At 43.7% G+C, this 16,479-nt stretch overlaps 1 protein-coding gene across 3 annotated transcripts in view; it reads left to right on the top strand.

Annotated features, from left to right (window-relative positions):
* The window catches only part of HDLBP (high density lipoprotein binding protein), a 57,967-nt gene that overhangs the window by 23,443 nt on the left and 18,045 nt on the right, over window positions 1-16,479 (top strand). For 2 of the 3 annotated variants that reach the window (XM_081192526.1, XM_081192527.1), the window contains exons 2-10: window positions 1,153-1,217; window positions 4,939-5,051; window positions 7,502-7,656; window positions 8,250-8,465; window positions 11,047-11,253; window positions 12,787-13,002; window positions 13,601-13,807; window positions 14,544-14,651; window positions 16,039-16,143. In XM_081192526.1, coding sequence (XP_081048652.1) covers window positions 4,976-5,051; window positions 7,502-7,656; window positions 8,250-8,465; window positions 11,047-11,253; window positions 12,787-13,002; window positions 13,601-13,807; window positions 14,544-14,651; window positions 16,039-16,143 — 1,290 coding nt within the window. In that variant the 5' untranslated portion in view covers window positions 1,153-1,217; window positions 4,939-4,975. Of the gene's footprint in view, window positions 1-1,149; window positions 1,218-4,938; window positions 5,052-7,501; window positions 7,657-8,249; window positions 8,466-11,046; window positions 11,254-12,786; window positions 13,003-13,600; window positions 13,808-14,543; window positions 14,652-16,038; window positions 16,144-16,479 lie in introns of all 3 variants that reach the window. The other variant, XM_081192528.1, reaches the window with a different exon arrangement.

The raw sequence follows: 16,479 nt of genomic DNA, 5'->3' as shown, positions 1-16,479 counted from the left end.
CTCCAGCCTCATTCAAGCTGACTTTGCTGGGATTGCACTTGTTCCAAGAAATGTTCAAAGTAGATTATGGCCCTACCCATAAATGCTGACTGTCTCCGCTGCTGCTGCTGCTGCTGCTGTTTTTCTAAGCTGGTTTGATCAGTTTTACCCAGTAGCACAGGTATTTGTAGTTAGACATCTAACTCCCACTGAACTCCTTTTGGGATGTTGGAAATATGTTGGCAACTTCTTTGTTTTAAAACAAAGATCTCTGGTCAAGTTTGGAGCTCTTGCCTCTTGTAGAGTTTTCAAAATGCCAGTCACATACACATGTGCACAAGTTGGGCATTGCTGGTGTGTGTGTGTGTGCGCGCGCACGCACATATCAGAGCTTAGAATTGCCAGGAGCCGATTTAATAAAACTCTGTTCTTTTCTCAGCCTCCGATTGTAAGAAAGTGCATGTTTTACCCAGGCTCCACTAAACTACATTCCTATCTTCTGACTGATGTCCGTTTTCTTGGCAGGTTTTTAATCTGTTAGTTTCTCTGCGTGTCACCCAGTTGGAGATGCTTTTACAGCCATGAAACTTCAAATTCATATCTTACATCTGCTATTTATTTACTGTTTCTTAGCCTAAAATTACGTTGGGTAGTTTTGTGCTGGAGAATGGACAGGCAGTTAAGCCCATAGTCCATAGGAAATCTTAAATTACTGTATGCAGTTGAAATTGATGAGATTATTTGGATGACGCAGAACACTATGCTGTACTGTTGCACCCAAAATGCTAGTACAATTTTTGATTTTTCTAGAAATAAAATACTAAGTGTTGCTGGTATAACTTTTGATTGTATAGATTCATTATGTTCAGATTATATGTGGATGAGTGGGTTAAGAATGTGCTGAAATGTGGATATGAACAGTGACGTTTCCTCCTTTTGTGTGTTGATTTTAAATTGTTTACTTGTCTGTTCTGTGTTTTGCTTTTTGTGGGGAAGTACACTTGTTGTAAGGCAGGTTGCAAATTCATTATTGAAAAATAATGATTTACATTTCGGATCCTAATTCAGGTTTACCTGGGTGATTTCCAAACTCGTGAAACTGTATTGTGATTTCAAGGAATTTTAGCACTCTTAGAGCAGAGTAACGATTGTTTCTTTCTTTCCCCAAAGCAGAAGCTGGCAGGCTGACAAACAGGCAGCTCACAGGACGGACTTTCTGGCTACTGACCATTTAGCTGGTAAGTATACAGATCTATGTGGTTAAGTTTGTATGTCAGACTTCTGGCCCACGGTCCTATTGAACGCTAGGAGTTGTATTCAGCGTAGCGCTAAAAAAATTCAACCCGTGAAAGGAATTCTCTTTGCTCAATGGAATGTTCTCCACCTCTCCTCCCCCCACCCCATGCAATCTGGTTTCTCTTCAGATAGTATAAATCTTTTGCCTTTTACCCATGCAGTCTGTTCTGGTGGTCTCCCCCTACCCTTGTGAGCAGTTTTGGGGGTGTTGCAGGGGAAGGAGAGGGGGGGAAATCCTGTTGCACTAGCAAAGCTATTGAGTTCACTACCACCCTTGTTTTTAGTAGTGCCCATTAATTACACTGGGCAACAATTTTTTACTTTTTGAATGTTGTCTAGATTTCTACAACTGATTTAGGGTATTTTTGCACTGCTGAATCAGGAAATGGCATCCGCTTCTCTCCATCAGGTCAGGTTTTCTGTAAACTGAATGGTGGGCATTGATAAAGGTAAGTACACGTAAATTGCATGTTGCTTCACCATTTTTCAAACTTCAGGGCTTGAACTTCTGTTTCTTGGAACTCCTGGAATGCTCAGCAGCACGGAGGTCTCTCTTCAGAGTCCAACAGTAGTCAGCCATCATTACTGCGTCCCAGCGACCCTGATACCTGGTCTCTATCTCTTTCATGTCCTGATGGAATCTCTCCCCCTGCTCGTCACTCATTGAACCCAGGTTCTCAGGAAACCGGTCCATATGTGAAAATAGGTAGTGCATCTTGACGCTCATGTTGCAGCCCAGGTTTCTGAAAGCAGTCAGCATGTTGTTGACAAGTTCTGCGTAGTTTCTGGCCTTATTGTTGCCAAGAAAGTTCTTCACTACCAGAACAAATGCCTTCCACGCTTCCAGTTCCACTTCGTTCATTGAGTTTCCGAACTCTGGATCTCTGATGAGCTGACAGATCTGAGGACCGTCAAAGATGCCAGCTTTCAACTTCTCCATGGTCAATCCTGGAACAGCCTGGCACAAGTAAATGAAGCAGTCACCATCCTTGTCCAGAGCCTTGGTGAACTGCTTGATTAAGCCGAGCTTGATGTGCAGCGGTGGGAAGAGTATTCTGTCTCTGTCCACCAGAGGGTCGTTGATGACGTTCCTTTCTTTGCAAGGCACCAATTCCTCCTGCACAGGCCAGTCCTTCTTCGTGTAAAGCTGAGGACGGTCCCTACTATCCCACATGCACAGAAAACATGGGTACTTGGTGAAGCCAGACTGTTGTCCCAACAAAAACTTCACCATCTTCAGGTCAACACAAATAAACCACTTATGCTGATCATAACCAATTTTCTCCAGCACATACTTCACTGCTTCATAGTTCTCCTTTAGTGTACTCGAGTGAGCCAGGGGTATAGAGGCAAACTGGTTGCCGTTGTGTAGCAGAACACATTTCAGTGATTGCTTGCTGCTGTCAATGAACAGTCTCCAATCTTTGGGTTCGTACTGTGGCACTCCAAGCTTGAGCAGAAGCTGCGCAATATCTGCACAGTACACCAAGTCCTTCTCATCCGAGAAAAAACGGAGGTACTCTTGATGCCTTTTGCACAAGAAGCTGATGCGAGCACTGTCAGAGAGGAGGTTTTTTCCCTTCAATCTGGATGCCAACAGTTCGGCAGAGTCCTTTGACAAGCTGAGGTCGCGAACTAGATCATTCAACTCCTTTTGGGAAAATGGATGTGGAGCATCATCTTCTTCAAGAACCACCACTTCTTCTTCTTCATGTCCTTCAACACTGGAGGCATCTTCGTCACTAATGTCAGGAAGTTCTCCGAAGATAGGCACTGGAATTTCATCACAATGAGCTACAGGACGACGTGCTGATTGAAGATCAGGATACTTTGTGGGGCGGCTGCCCCATTAACTTAGTTTTGATTCCCCAACTTTATGCTTTGCTGGACCAATTTATGGAAGATTTCGAGGTTTTATGACTTCAAACTGATCCCTTTTCGACATAATCACCCAGAACTATCGGACCTGAATACTTCTTGTCATTAAAATAATCATTTCCAATCAAAACAATTATTTGACAAGGCATTTTACCCCCACCAACTTCTTCTAAAATGCTCCACACAACCGTACATGTGAACAAAAATGTAAAAAAAGACATGTGGCCATAGCTCAAAAACTTGACCTGATTGAGCAAAACCAATGTGATTTTTGGATTCAGCGCATCAGATTCATCCTAAATCAGCTGAAAAAACGCAGACAACAAATTTGTTGTTGACCAGTGTTATTCATAGATTTCACACGACTTGCCTGAAATACTCCTGCAATTACCTGTAACAAAGAATGGTTCTTCAAGGTGCGTGTGCGCGCACGCATGCTTGCACTTAAAGGTGGTATTTTAAAAGGAAACTATAGCCCACACAGTTGAATATGGTCCATGCCCAACGCAGAATGAACTTCAGCTGCTGTTGCTGCTTTTAAGAATTATTGTTTCTAGTGTTCCAGTAAGAAGGAAAGGGAAAAAATAGTTTTTCTTGCTAAACCCGTACCTTGAATATGCCCATCTCCTCCTAACAATAATACCCAAGTTAAAAGTAGAAAAAGTGATAAAACAATTAAGGGGAGAAATTCTGTGTAAATGCTTAAAATACCTAGATTAGCTCCGAAACAAGATAATTAAGGGGGACAGAAAAGAGGTTTACAATTGTGTAGATAAAGTGAAAAGGGATTATGTTCCCTTTTCTCACAAATTGTTTCCTAATTCTTATAATTAAGAGGCAGCAGGGCTAAAAAGTAAGTACCTTTAACATGGCACACAATTAACTTGTTCTCTGGAGCAGCTGAAGGCTAACTTTGTATAACTGCATTCAGAATAGTGCTAGAGAGTTTTGTACGTGCCCAATTAACCAACATGGTTGGGGTTATATGTCCCAACCTCCAGGTATTCTTTACTTTCTGACAATCGCAAAGTGATTATTGGCTAGATTGCTCTTTCAAGGAAATCAGGCTGCTCTATTTATTCTAAGGTATCTAGAATTGGCTGTTGCTGTCAGACTGGTAAAGGAACTAAACCCTGCATGTGAAGTAATGTTGATGCACCTAAATCCCTGATTTAGGTTCTGGTCATATTAAAGGTTCTGTGTATTGGGGAGAGCATATAAGACCAATGTTCGCTTCTCTGCCCTACAACGTGTAAAAATACATGCTGAGGTTGCATGTGAAGAGGACTAGAGTTACATCTATAATAGCCCACTATTTGTGGCAGATGCAGCAAAGGCAGACTGATTTAGTCAACAATTTCCCAAGATAACATCTTTTCATTTTATATTTTGTAATGTTAAAAATTCAACCAACAGCTCCTCATATTAGTGCAGCTTACTGTCACTGACGTTTAAGGCTCCTTGAGGAGGCGGTGGGCATGTTGCTGTTGCTTCTAGAAGGGGAATAAATGCTTTTGCAGCAACCTTTCCCAGCCTCAAAGGAATAACTGAAGTAATACCATGCAGCAGCGAAAGCAATGGATCAGTGTTTTTCCAGGCTGGCTGGGAAGAAAGGCACTGCTTCCTAGCCACAACTATTTCTCCTAGGGCTGTAAGAGGTACTCAGCTAGGGACAGTTTCAGCTTGTGCCAGGCAAGTCGCCAGTCACGCCACTTTTACTTTACCTCTCTATTTAAATGCATCCTGCTAGTAATTATTACGGTGTTTCCCCTTTTGCGCTACCAGTGGCATACCCGGATTGTGCGTGGGTGGGAAATCGACCATGAGCTCCGTGGCAGTTTTGACCCAGGAGAGCTTTGCTGAACATCGCAGCGGCCTTGCTCAGCAGCAAGTGAAAGGTAAGACTGCAAGGCTACTGGAAAATCCCTTTTTGATAACTTCTGCATGAAAATGGCATATTCAGCTTCTACTACATACTCAAATATTACTTTGCTGGCAGTGTTCAAAACTCCCATTGTTCTAGGCACATTTTGCGACTGGGGATTTCTTTAGTGCACACATTTTTTGAGCTCTGGGTGCAGTACTGTGCCATAGATTTCAGAATAAAACTGCAGAGTGGAAGGAAAGGAGGACCTTTTTCTGCTTCCCCACTTCCAGCTACTCTCTGAAGACTGGATAAGAGACCCTCTTAAGAATATTAGGGGGGTGGGCAGGGGAAGGACTAGATCATGTGAAAAATGAACATAATATTTTAGCTACGGTTCATTCATTTTCAGCTTTGTATTCTTTTTATAAGAAAAGAGTGCCTAGACATTCTGTTGTTGCGCCCAGAACCTAGCTTTAAGGTGCCATTTAGCTCCTAGCTTTCATATCTCAGTTTCTAACACTGTTTGCTGGGGAGCCACTAGCCTGAGGGCTGGATGTGGCCCTTGAGGCCTCCCTACCCAGCCCTCATCATCTGCTGCTTTTCCTACTTCCCCTCCTTGAGGAAGCTTTTTTCAAGCCTAATTGTGGCACAGGAGGGGGTGGGGGTTACAGCTGGGAAGGGAAGAGTTAACATACCTCCAGAAATGCCCCTTTCACCATATTTAGGCTAGGGGGGAGCCTTCTAAGAAGGCCTTTTCTAGTCTAATTATAGTGGGAGAACCATCCCGAGGGTTCAGCTGGGGTGTGAAAGCATTTAAACCTTTTACAAGGCGTGTGTGTTTGTGTAGATATTGTGTGTGTGGCCTCGCCCACTTATTCCTTGACCATACTCCTTTTGGTGATGGAGGGTTGGCTAGGCTACCATGGAGTTGGCCAAGTAGAATGCAGTTCTCAGGCTGAAGAAGGTTTCCCCACCCCTGTTGTGGGAGGGAGTGCAAGCCGGCCTTCCTGGGGTCTTTGTTGCTTGAATGAGACAGTAAGTTTGATACTCGTGTGGCAAAGGGCTAACAACAAAATACAAGGTAAGAGAGGTTCAGAATACAGTGGTACCTTGGGTTACATACGCTTCAGGTTACAGACGCTTCAAGTTACAGACTCCGCTAACCCAGAAATAGTACCTCGGGTTAAGAACTTTGCTTCAGGATGAGAACAGAAATCGTGCAGCGGCGGCACAGTGGCAGCAGGAGGCCCCATTAGCTAAAGTGGTGCTTCAGGTTAAGAACATTTTCAGGTTAAGAACGGACCTCTGGAACGAATTAAGTACTTAACCCGAGGTACCACTGTACGAGTTGTCTGACCTGCAGGTTCTTTCTCCTAGTTCTTTTCATTCTGTCAAGCTGTTCCTTAATGTGCACCCTCTCTCCATGTGGTGTATTTATATACACTTCATCACATGGGTTAATGCTAGGTTAATCAGGAGAAGGGGGTGAGCTAAACGATCTTTTGGACTTTCTTAATCCTATTTTTCTGTATTGGAAGCCTTATCACAACCACCAAAACGATTAAATATTTGTTGTTCTCTGTCCTTCATAGTACTGTGTTGAGCAAGTTACAATATATGGGCAGCAGCCAACACTGCTTAAATTTACCGTGTTTAATCATTCTTCCATACAATCCTGTTAGCTGCTCTTATCAAGAAAATAGTATCTAACTATTTTGTCACAAGGTAGTGTAAGTAATAGGCAGGTGTAAATTGAATAATGAATGTGGTTTAATAAGTGTGATCAGGTACCAGGTCAGTTTAGTTTGTCAAGGGACTCCCAAGTCAATGCATGAAGCCATGTGAAAATTGCCAAAATGAATTTTGTAGATGGTCAAGGGCTCCTTGAAGTCAAGCAGCATCAATGGGTCAGCCTGCAAGCAAAATATGTCCTACTTCCCAAGTAAAACATTAACAAAAGAAGCAGAGGAAGATCAGTTAGTTGATGGTCCTTCCTTTGTCAATAAGAAAATAATTTGCCAATTCAGCAAGTTGTTAAGAGGTCAGCTACACAACAGCCAGTGTCAATAAATGGTTTGGAATTAACTCTCAGGCGGGGTCATTCTGACACCAGAGGTGACTGAACTGATCATCCACTTGTTCTTCATGCCAAACCTGCATCCCATAATTCCATTGGCTGCAGTAAGAAAAAGGGTGGTGAGGGTCCAGGGCATGTGTGTTAAATGTCAAGATTAACTCTGATTTCCACAAAAGATAAAGGTTTCCTAATTGCTTGATAGACAGAAACAACCACTGGTGGTTTACCAAAGAGAAAGCTGCTTAATTTTGTTCACCAATTTTGTTCTCTTAATTTCAGTCATTTCTTTTAAAGGTTGTGGCCTTTGTTTTCTGCCGCTGAACTCGAGCATGTTTGGAAATCAGCAGGGTGAGCACTATTTGTGTATGAAATACTTCATTGTTTCTTTGCTTGCTCAACTCTAGTTGCAGCTTTAAATGCTGAAGAAGAAAATGACCCTCCAACTTACAAGGATGCCTTCCCTCCTCTCCCTGAGAAAGCAGCATGCTTGGAACCAGCCCAGGAACCTGCTGGTGCCTGGAGCAAAATCCGACCAATCAAGGCTTCTGTCATCACTCAGGTCAGTACAAAAGAGGATTTCCCTCCTCTTTTACCCAACACTTGGTTTTCTACTGTAAGCTTTGAAGACAAATGCTTTTCAGTATCCCTCCAGCATGTTGTTGCAGGGGAGAAAGTGTTGCAATAAAGATAACTAAGTGACCAGAGCTAACTTAAAGACTATTTTGGAGCAGGACGGCATTTGCTTGACCAGTCAGTTTTTGGAGAATTCTGTCGGTGTAGTCTGAGGCATTCCCAGATATTGACCTTACTCAGTTAGTGACATCAGAGCCCTGAATGCTACATTAATGCTGTTCGGATGTGAGGGCGATCTGGCTGCGACATCTGTCACCCCATTGATCGCCATTAATGCTGTTCGAAACTAAAGGGGTGGTCAGGGTAGCTGATCTCCTAAAGTAGTCTCCACTCTAAAAGTTAAGTATCTTTTTGTGTTGAAATCTAAGGGTTCACATCATAGAGAGTTGTGCCCAGTATGTATTTATCAGTTGAGTGCTTAAGTGTCTTGTTACAGCAGAAGTGTCTCTGCTCATCTGCAAAAGGGGAGTAAATTTAGCATTGTTCTAAGCTGAACAAGACTTTCTTTTACCTGAGCAGGTGTTCCATGTGCCGCTGGAAGAGAGGAAATACAAGGACATGAACCAGTTTGGGGAAGGAGAGCAGGCCAAAATCTGCTTGGACATCATGCAGAAGACGGGAGCTCACCTGGAGCTGTCTCTCGCAAAGGATCAGGGACTCTCGATCATGGTCTCTGGCAAGCTAGAAGCAGTGATGAAGGCTCGAAAGAAGATCGTAGCTCAGCTTCAGACACAGGTGAGCGACTTGGTTCTCTCCTCTTCCCACTGTGTGACCTTCCTCAAGGTGTGGGTGCTCATAAAACCAAACATAGATTTTAGTAGGCCAGCTCACCTTTGCAGTGTAACTTAAGTGCATGGAAGGTCACTGGAGTAATGCCATGTGTTTTCAACTGAGCTTCGAAAGCTAATTGCAGTTTAATTAACCATGGCCTCCCTACGTACTTTTCTAGCAGCCAATGTTAGGCAAGTAATCTCTCCAGAAGCCAGAACCTGGTGATTGTTATTGATGGTGCATTCATGGGTGTTAACGAGGTACAATGGGATCAATTTTTATGGTGAACAGTAGCACTATGTACTCCCCAAAGTTTTTTCTTCCGAAAGCTCAGTGTTCCCTGAGGAGGGGGTGGGGAAATACATTGAAATTGGGATCTCTTCCCCACTGCTTTCTGTGGCAAAGCACTTGGCAACATTAGAGGAGAGATGCTACAGCTACCTTAAGAGAGGCAAGGCATGAGTGATGGGCAGAACAGCATCCCAACCCTCTTACTCCCTTGGCAAGAGAAAGTGGACTGAGTCCCCTACATCATTTTGTGGTGGGTGTTGCATCCCTTAAGGTGGCTAATGCCCATTGACCCTAAGCTGTTGGCTAATTAAGTACTAAAGTACTAGACTTGGCTTGGACTAGAAGGCCCAAAGAATTCTATGAGCCAGTTTAGAATGGATTGTGTTTAGAAAAAAGTGGAATGTCAGTAAATATGTAGATGGGGTGATCATGAAGACATCTGTCAAAAGGTTTTGGTAGGTGTGTGAAGTCCCTCAAAGGTAGCTGAGTAAACATAGCAGTTATAGTATAAGACGATGGATTATCTTGTGAATTGGTAACTGGCTAAAACGGGCAGGGAGCTAGAACTGGCTGGCTGGGGCCAGACCCTTATCTCCAGGCACACTGTGGTCCAAATTTTGACAGGTTGGCATGGCCACTCACTTGATATCACAGTGACATTAAGTGACCTATTTTTTGCCTGCCTGGTCTGAAATCCTGCTATGAAAATAAGAGGCCTCTGTCTCCATCGCCAGGAAAGAGAAAGTGGGTGCATGGGCAAGTACATATATTCTCAACTCTTCTGTAGCCTGTCTGCCAACCACCAGAATTTAGCTTGCAGTTGAGAACTTCTGTGTTTGGATAAATGAGAACCTTGAACTAACTCTCTGTATTTGTGACAGCATGACTAAGTTTTCGAGTGGGACTTGGTCAGGGCTTTAGAGCATCCTGATTTATTCCATAAGCCCCCCTGGCAATGGAAAACTCTTACTTGGGCATTATGCCCTCCACCAAGGGAAATATTAATATCCCGTTCTATCTAAAATTTAATAGGTTCAGAAAGGACATAGGAAATAGCTTGAGGGGTATGTTCAACATAATTATGCTTAATCTGTGTTATAACATTAGAGTCTAGAGATCATACAATCAGGCTAGTCTGTGTGGTTGAGCTTGTTCTGAAGTGTTTCCAATTCACACGGCAGCTGGGAGTCTTTTGTTCCAATGAAGACTGAGAAATTTAAATGAAGATGGGAGTCTGCACGGCTGAATGCTTCCTTCCACCGTCACTCGCCTACCCACATAACTTTACTGAATGAAATGCTATGTTAGGGAGGGAGAAGGCTAGGTTGAGTCTTAATAAAGCTGAGTGGACAGAATGTGTGCCTGGGAGAACTTGGCAGGGACTTTTATTTTTCTTAATTTGGGGAAGCGGTCAAACATATATTAAAAAAAATAATAATGTAGGTACCTCTAAGTGGTTTACCAGAAATATTGGAATGATCAATAATTAATAAGTAAAAGATTGTAATTTTTCAGCATCTATGTCTCTGGATAGGCTTGCCTAAACAAAAAATGATTTAAGCAGGCACTGAAAAGAGCTCAGCAAATGTGCCTGCCTGATGCCAGTAGACAGAGAGCTTTTCTACCTGAAACCTCAAGTAGTACAGTTCATGCAAATCTCTTTATTACTTGATTCTGCTGGATAAACACCTCCTATCTCTGATAGGTGTATACAGTGATGAACTTGGACATGCACAGTCCCCCGCCGCCGCCTCCCGCATATGGTGGGAGAAATTGCACTGCTGAAATTCTGTCCTCCATTATGACATTCAGGGCAAAACAGCTCTGTTGGATTGGTCAACCCAACCTTTAGGGCTGGAATGGAGAACTGTGTGTGTGTGTGTGTGTGTGTGTGTGTGAGAGAGAGAGAGAGAGAGAGAGAGAGAGAGAGAGAGAGAGAGAACAGCCATTTTCTCTTGGCGATAAGTTGCTGGGTACTAGTGGTGGGCAGACGCACTCCCTCACACAGCAGTCTGCTGGGAGAGAAGCAGATAGCTCTTGACAGAAGTCTCTATCGATCAGTTGCTGAGGGTTTATTCCTCCTCCTTCCATTGTACCATTCATTTCAACTTCCTTCTCCTCCTCTCCCCTCACTTCTGCATGAAATTAGGCTGAGGGCTACAGGTTTTCTCATCCCTGCCTTAAGGTGATAGAGACACATCCGTGTCATGGACCTGGCCTGCAGCTTCATCCCGCATCTTGATGTCTGTTGTAGGCTTCAGCAACGGTGCCCATTCCCAAGGAGCATCATCGCTTTGTCATTGGCAAAAGTGGAGAGAAGTTGCAGGACCTTGAGCTCAAAACTGCCACTAAGATCCAGATCCCCCGCCCGGATGACCCCAGCAACCAGATCAAGATCACCGGCACCAAGGAAGGGATTGAGAAGGCGCGGCATGAGATCCTGCTGATCTCTGCTGAGCAGGTAAGCAGCATTCCCACCCTTACTGCTTCTGAGGAGCATTGCTGTCGTTACACCTTTTCTGAGGGGAGTACTTTTAAGACAAGCTGACTTTGTCTTGGCCTCTGCAGAGCAGAACAGCACCTCCCAGATTGGGTAGTTTTATAAGCAACTATATTGAGCAAATAAGGCATTACAGGTACTGCTGTTCTACTCTTCCAGGCGGTTAAAATCTATGGCCCTAAACATGCACATCTGAAAAATAAGCTCCATTAACGTCATTTGGACTTCTGGGTAAACAGAGCACCAAGATGTTTTGTATACGAAGCTATGTAGGATTGGGCAGAGCAATCCAAATGCCTCTTTCATCAGCACAGTGATCAGGTCTGGATTGGGACAGATGCTGTCTGGTGATGCCTGTAAGACCAAACAAATGTGGCTCGGTCCCACACCCTCCCTGCCCTTGGAGCACCTCATTCTGAGGCTTTGAACTGGTGGGGATGCTATCTGCAAAGGGGCATACAAGCACTGATAGGCCAGATCAGCTGTGAGACCTGAGCAAGACTGCCGGAGCATCTTGCCTCCCACCCCATGGCTAGAGTGAGCAGCCAGGCACCAGGTGCAATGGTGGCTCCCCAAAGCCTTAAGGGTGGATTGGATTCAGGTTGCAGCCCAAGACTCTATATGCTGTTCTCTACTACCTACCATGTATATGGAATGTGCAGGTCCAATCATGCTGAGAAGCGACCTATGTCCAAATAGTTTTGGGTTAAACTCTAGGTGGCACCACCTTTTGATGACAACTCCAGGAAATGCACATATAACACACCCATTTTTCCCACAACAGTCATCAATATGTAGAGCGGCCCTAAGGCATGAGGCTGGTTAGACAATTGGAGGGTTTCTGGGAAACAGGTTACTCTTGAGTTGGGTTCTCTGGAATAGGGAGATCATCCTTTACCTCCCAGGCTTTTTGGTTATTTCAGTTGCCTTTCCAGATGCCTTGCACCTGCACTTTCAACCACTGCATATGCAATGCTGCCCATAGACTGTCCAAAACCAAACCAAGTCCCCTATTCCATTCCCCATATATTTGGGGATTACATGGACTGTTAAGAATAAACACTGATGCAGCAATCTCTGTGAACTGTATCATATAATAGTCTTCCCGCACCCCACTCTTTTCCTTGTTCTTCTGGACTCTTGTTTTGAATTCCCTCTGCCTTCAATGTCCTTCCTTTATCCCACACTCCACATCACTACTAATAACCTTGCTGATCTAGGTTCTGCATTTAACAACCCACATGTCTGCAGCCCGGTCAGGTTATCCAAGGTGCCACTTTTGGGGAAGGGAGGAATAATGTTTCAGGAAAAGCTGGAGGCATGTGAACATCAGTCTCAAGAGCTTCCCACTAAGGAGTATAGCAATTTCAGTGAAATTCCTGTAGGCTTGACATCCTTTGGTAACATCTGCTTGGAACACTTCTTTCCTTGCAATATTAGGCTTTGCTGTGTAGGAAAAACAATAGAACGTGCACATATTGCTTTATTTCCCAGGATAAGCGTGCAGTTGAAAGGTTGGAGGTGGAGAAGGTATATCATCCTTTCATTGCTGGCCCTTTCAACAAGCTGGTCGGTGAGATCATGCAGGAGACAGGGACACGCATAAACATCCCACCTCCCAGCGTCAACAGAACGGAGATAGTCTTCACTGGAGAAAAGGAGCAGCTGGCCCAAGCAGTTGCTTGTGTTAAGAAGATCTACGAGGAGAAGGTAAGGTTCTTCGTGGTCTCTGAGCAGTTCCACATTGCACAGACCAGCCCTGAGCTGTCTTTTCCCTCTGATTGGTGGGGTGCTCTTCCCTGTCTTGTTTTCCCTTCACCTCCACAAATGTGAATTGGGACAGACGTATAGTGTTCTCATTCTCCTAGCATCTTTGCAGCTTGCGACAGATGCTCACCAGGTGAGGACACTACCTACAGAATCATGAGACTTGCTCACTGGAACTTACGCACAAACACAGATTCATTGATGGCTTGATTAGCTAATCAAGATTATGTAGCTGTATTTAAAGTCGTAGCTGAAGCAAAACCACAGGAAGCCTCTATGGCGGACTGAACTGCTCACAGATGTGGTCTTTCTGTGTCTTTCCTATATAAAAAGACAGAGAAGATAGCTTGTGGTCTTAGCATATTTCATGGTTTGTTTGTTTGAAAATCCAGCCCTTCCTTTTAGAGCACACACAGACAAGTTTCCTTTTCTGGTCTACCCCATTTCTAATCCTAGAGATTTCCTGGTGACTTCCCCAACGCACCCCCTTTCTTTTTCCCTAGCCCTTATTACTGATGCCCTAGCTCCTTTCTCCCTACAGAAGAAGAAGACTACCACCATTGCTGTGGAGGTGAAGAAGTCCCAGCATAAATACGTCATCGGTCCCAAAGGGAACTCCCTGCAGGAGATCTTGGAAAAAACTGGAGTCTCGGTCGAGATACCACCCACAGACAGCAGCTCAGAGACTGTGATACTGCGTGGCGAACCTGAAAAGCTTGGGCAGGCACTGACTGAAGTCTATGCCAAGGTAACCAGGTTGCCACGCAGCTAGGCCTTTCTAGTAGTCAGTACGTTTGTTAGGATTGCTAAATTGCTGGAATGCAGCATGGCTCAGAATGCATGCATATAGTGTGTTCAGGTACAGTCAACAATGGGGACAACATTTTTTGCTGCATAAAATGGGGGGCAGTGGATGTGAGTGAAGCGGGTGGTGTCAGCGGGCATTAAGTGGACACAGTTTCCACATCCCTACCCAAGACACATAAACAAAGAGACAGCCTTCACCCTTTCTCTGTGCAGGGATGGGGAGGTTCTGTCATGTGCTTACCCCCTGCTACTCAGTTGTTTAGTGCTGGGAACAGGTGAGGAGAGCTCCTACTGGAGTGCTAGTCAGCTATTCCTAGGGCTAATTTGCTGGGCAGTGTGGGGGGTGGGAGTGGGCTTTGAATTCAGGTGCAGTGTGGGCCTCATGGCATTCAGGTGGGGGCCACGGTTGGGCCTTGGGCAATTGTTATGTGATAATAATCTTCCACAAATGCTGCATAAAAATGCTAATAGATTGCTGTTATAATACAATAATATTATTAAGCTGTTGTGTGTTGCTGAACGCTGCAACGTCTTGTCTGGTACCTGACAAGATCCTTCAGCTAAGGATACTGGATTGTGATGGGAACTAGAGTGATCCAGCGTCTGAGTGCTTTGAGTTAATGCATATTGCTAATTGAATTTTTAAATTTCTTCATAACAACACTGTCCTTTTTCAGGCCAACAGTTTCACAGTCTCCTCTGTCTCTGCCCCCTCTTGGCTTCACCGTTTCATCATTGGCAAGAAAGGGCAAAACCTGGCCAAAATCACCCAGCAAATGCCAAAGGTATGAGCACCTCAAAAGTGAATTCTCACCTATTGGCGTTGGAATTGAGGAATTGTTAGAGTGCAATGTCTCAAAAGGTGTACGTGCACATATATATCATTAGCTGTGAGGCAGACTTGTAGTTTGCAAAGTCTCACCTTGGTCTTCTTAGAAGGAATAGAGAAATTGAAACCTTGAAAGCCCTTGTGGCTTTTTACCATGCTTTGGGGGCATTCTGAAACATGAGCCAGAGATTCCAAGTAACTCTTGTGAAATTGGGAGAAATTAAGTTTGTAGCAAGACAGAAAATGAGAAAGCAGATTCCACTTGTCACCGTCTCCCATTTTAGACAGCATTAGCTTTTCAGAGACACTTGAATTTGTGGTGGTTGTGTTTTTGTGTTTATTTTATCTTAACAGTTAAAGAAAAAACAATTTCACCACAAATAGGGACAAACAGCAGCTAAACACAGCCAGTGAAAAAACTTAGTGCTCCTCAAAGTTTGCATATAATTTTCAACTAATGCCTAAGTTGGTTTCTGTAAATAACCTATTAATTAAATATTTGATGGAAAAATGCAGTGTTGAAGCACCTTGTTCTGAACATTCACTAAAGAGCTTCTTTGAAAATTATACATAATAAGAATATAAAAACCCCAAAAGGTTATAAAATACAGAGAAGTGTACTGATGAAGGCCATTCCATACAGTTTCTAAAAAGACGAGTAGAGCAAGATACATTGAAATCAAATATTGATATACATCGTGGAAAAAGTGGAGCATGGTTTAGTCAAGTATATTTTACTGAGTCAACCATATTATTTTAATATGTACAGATTTAAGCTGTGTGAATCATCATGGACATACGAAATAAAGCCACACATCCCATATCACAAAACTTCTTTTGCTTTGTCCTCTTCCAACTCCTAATTTGTATGTAAGCTTTTCTAAAAAGACTATATCCCACACTTCATTATACCACAATAAAAGATTGGCACCTACTAGGTCTTTCTGGCTATAATGGCTCTGACCAGCTGTTAGTGTGTGATACCATCTGTAAAAAGAGGGTAGCTCATGCCTAAGGTTTAGTCAAGTAGATGCTTGTTGAATGAGGCTGGGGAGGGAATTCCACCAGTGGAGTGCCACCTCAAAGAAAGCTTTGTTCTACTAGGCAACTGTCTCTCTCCCAAAGCTTCAGTTGGCTAGAATAAGGCTTCAGCACATGTTTCTAACCATGAAGTAGTTCCCTAGATCCTACCCCTCCTTCCCATCTTTAGAAAACACAAGTTCAAGGGGTTTCCTGCAGTATCTCCGCTTGCAGGCAAAAGCCACATTGCCACATTCATTCCCCTACCATTATATGGATTCCTCTTCAGTAGTTTCATGCTGATTTTTCTCCCTTACTGGAAGGTTCACATAGAATTCACTGAAGGAGAAGATAGAATCACTCTGGAGGGACCCACTGAAGATGTCAACATGGCTCAAGAACAAATCGAGAACATGGTCAAGGATCTGGTGAGTTAAGAAGCCCTAGTTTGATTTTGTGTGGCCATCTTATCAAAATGGAAGGTGTAGATGCAAGCCATCACTAAAAACCATCAAGCCTCATATTGTGTCCTCCTACTTAGATTAAATATGCAACTTATATTCCATAACAAAGCAAGTGCACCGAGTTCAGTGGAGTTGACATCTGGTATGTGTGCTTAGGACTGCAGTTCTGGAGACAAAAGGAGGCTGTTGATTTTTTTCAATGGAATGGCCATAAAGGGAACAAAGAGCTGTGTTAGAAACATAATCTGGGTCAAGTGATGGTGAAACTGCTGAGTGTCCCCAAGCTGTGTGCTCTTTGCT

The sequence above is a fragment of the Podarcis bocagei genome, assembly GCF_964188305.1.
Source record: "Podarcis bocagei genome assembly, chromosome: 4".
In the NCBI taxonomy this organism is placed as follows: domain Eukaryota; kingdom Metazoa; phylum Chordata; class Lepidosauria; order Squamata; family Lacertidae; genus Podarcis; species Podarcis bocagei.
Note: the sequence above shows the minus strand (reverse complement) of the source record. Positions and strands in the feature narration are given on the sequence as shown.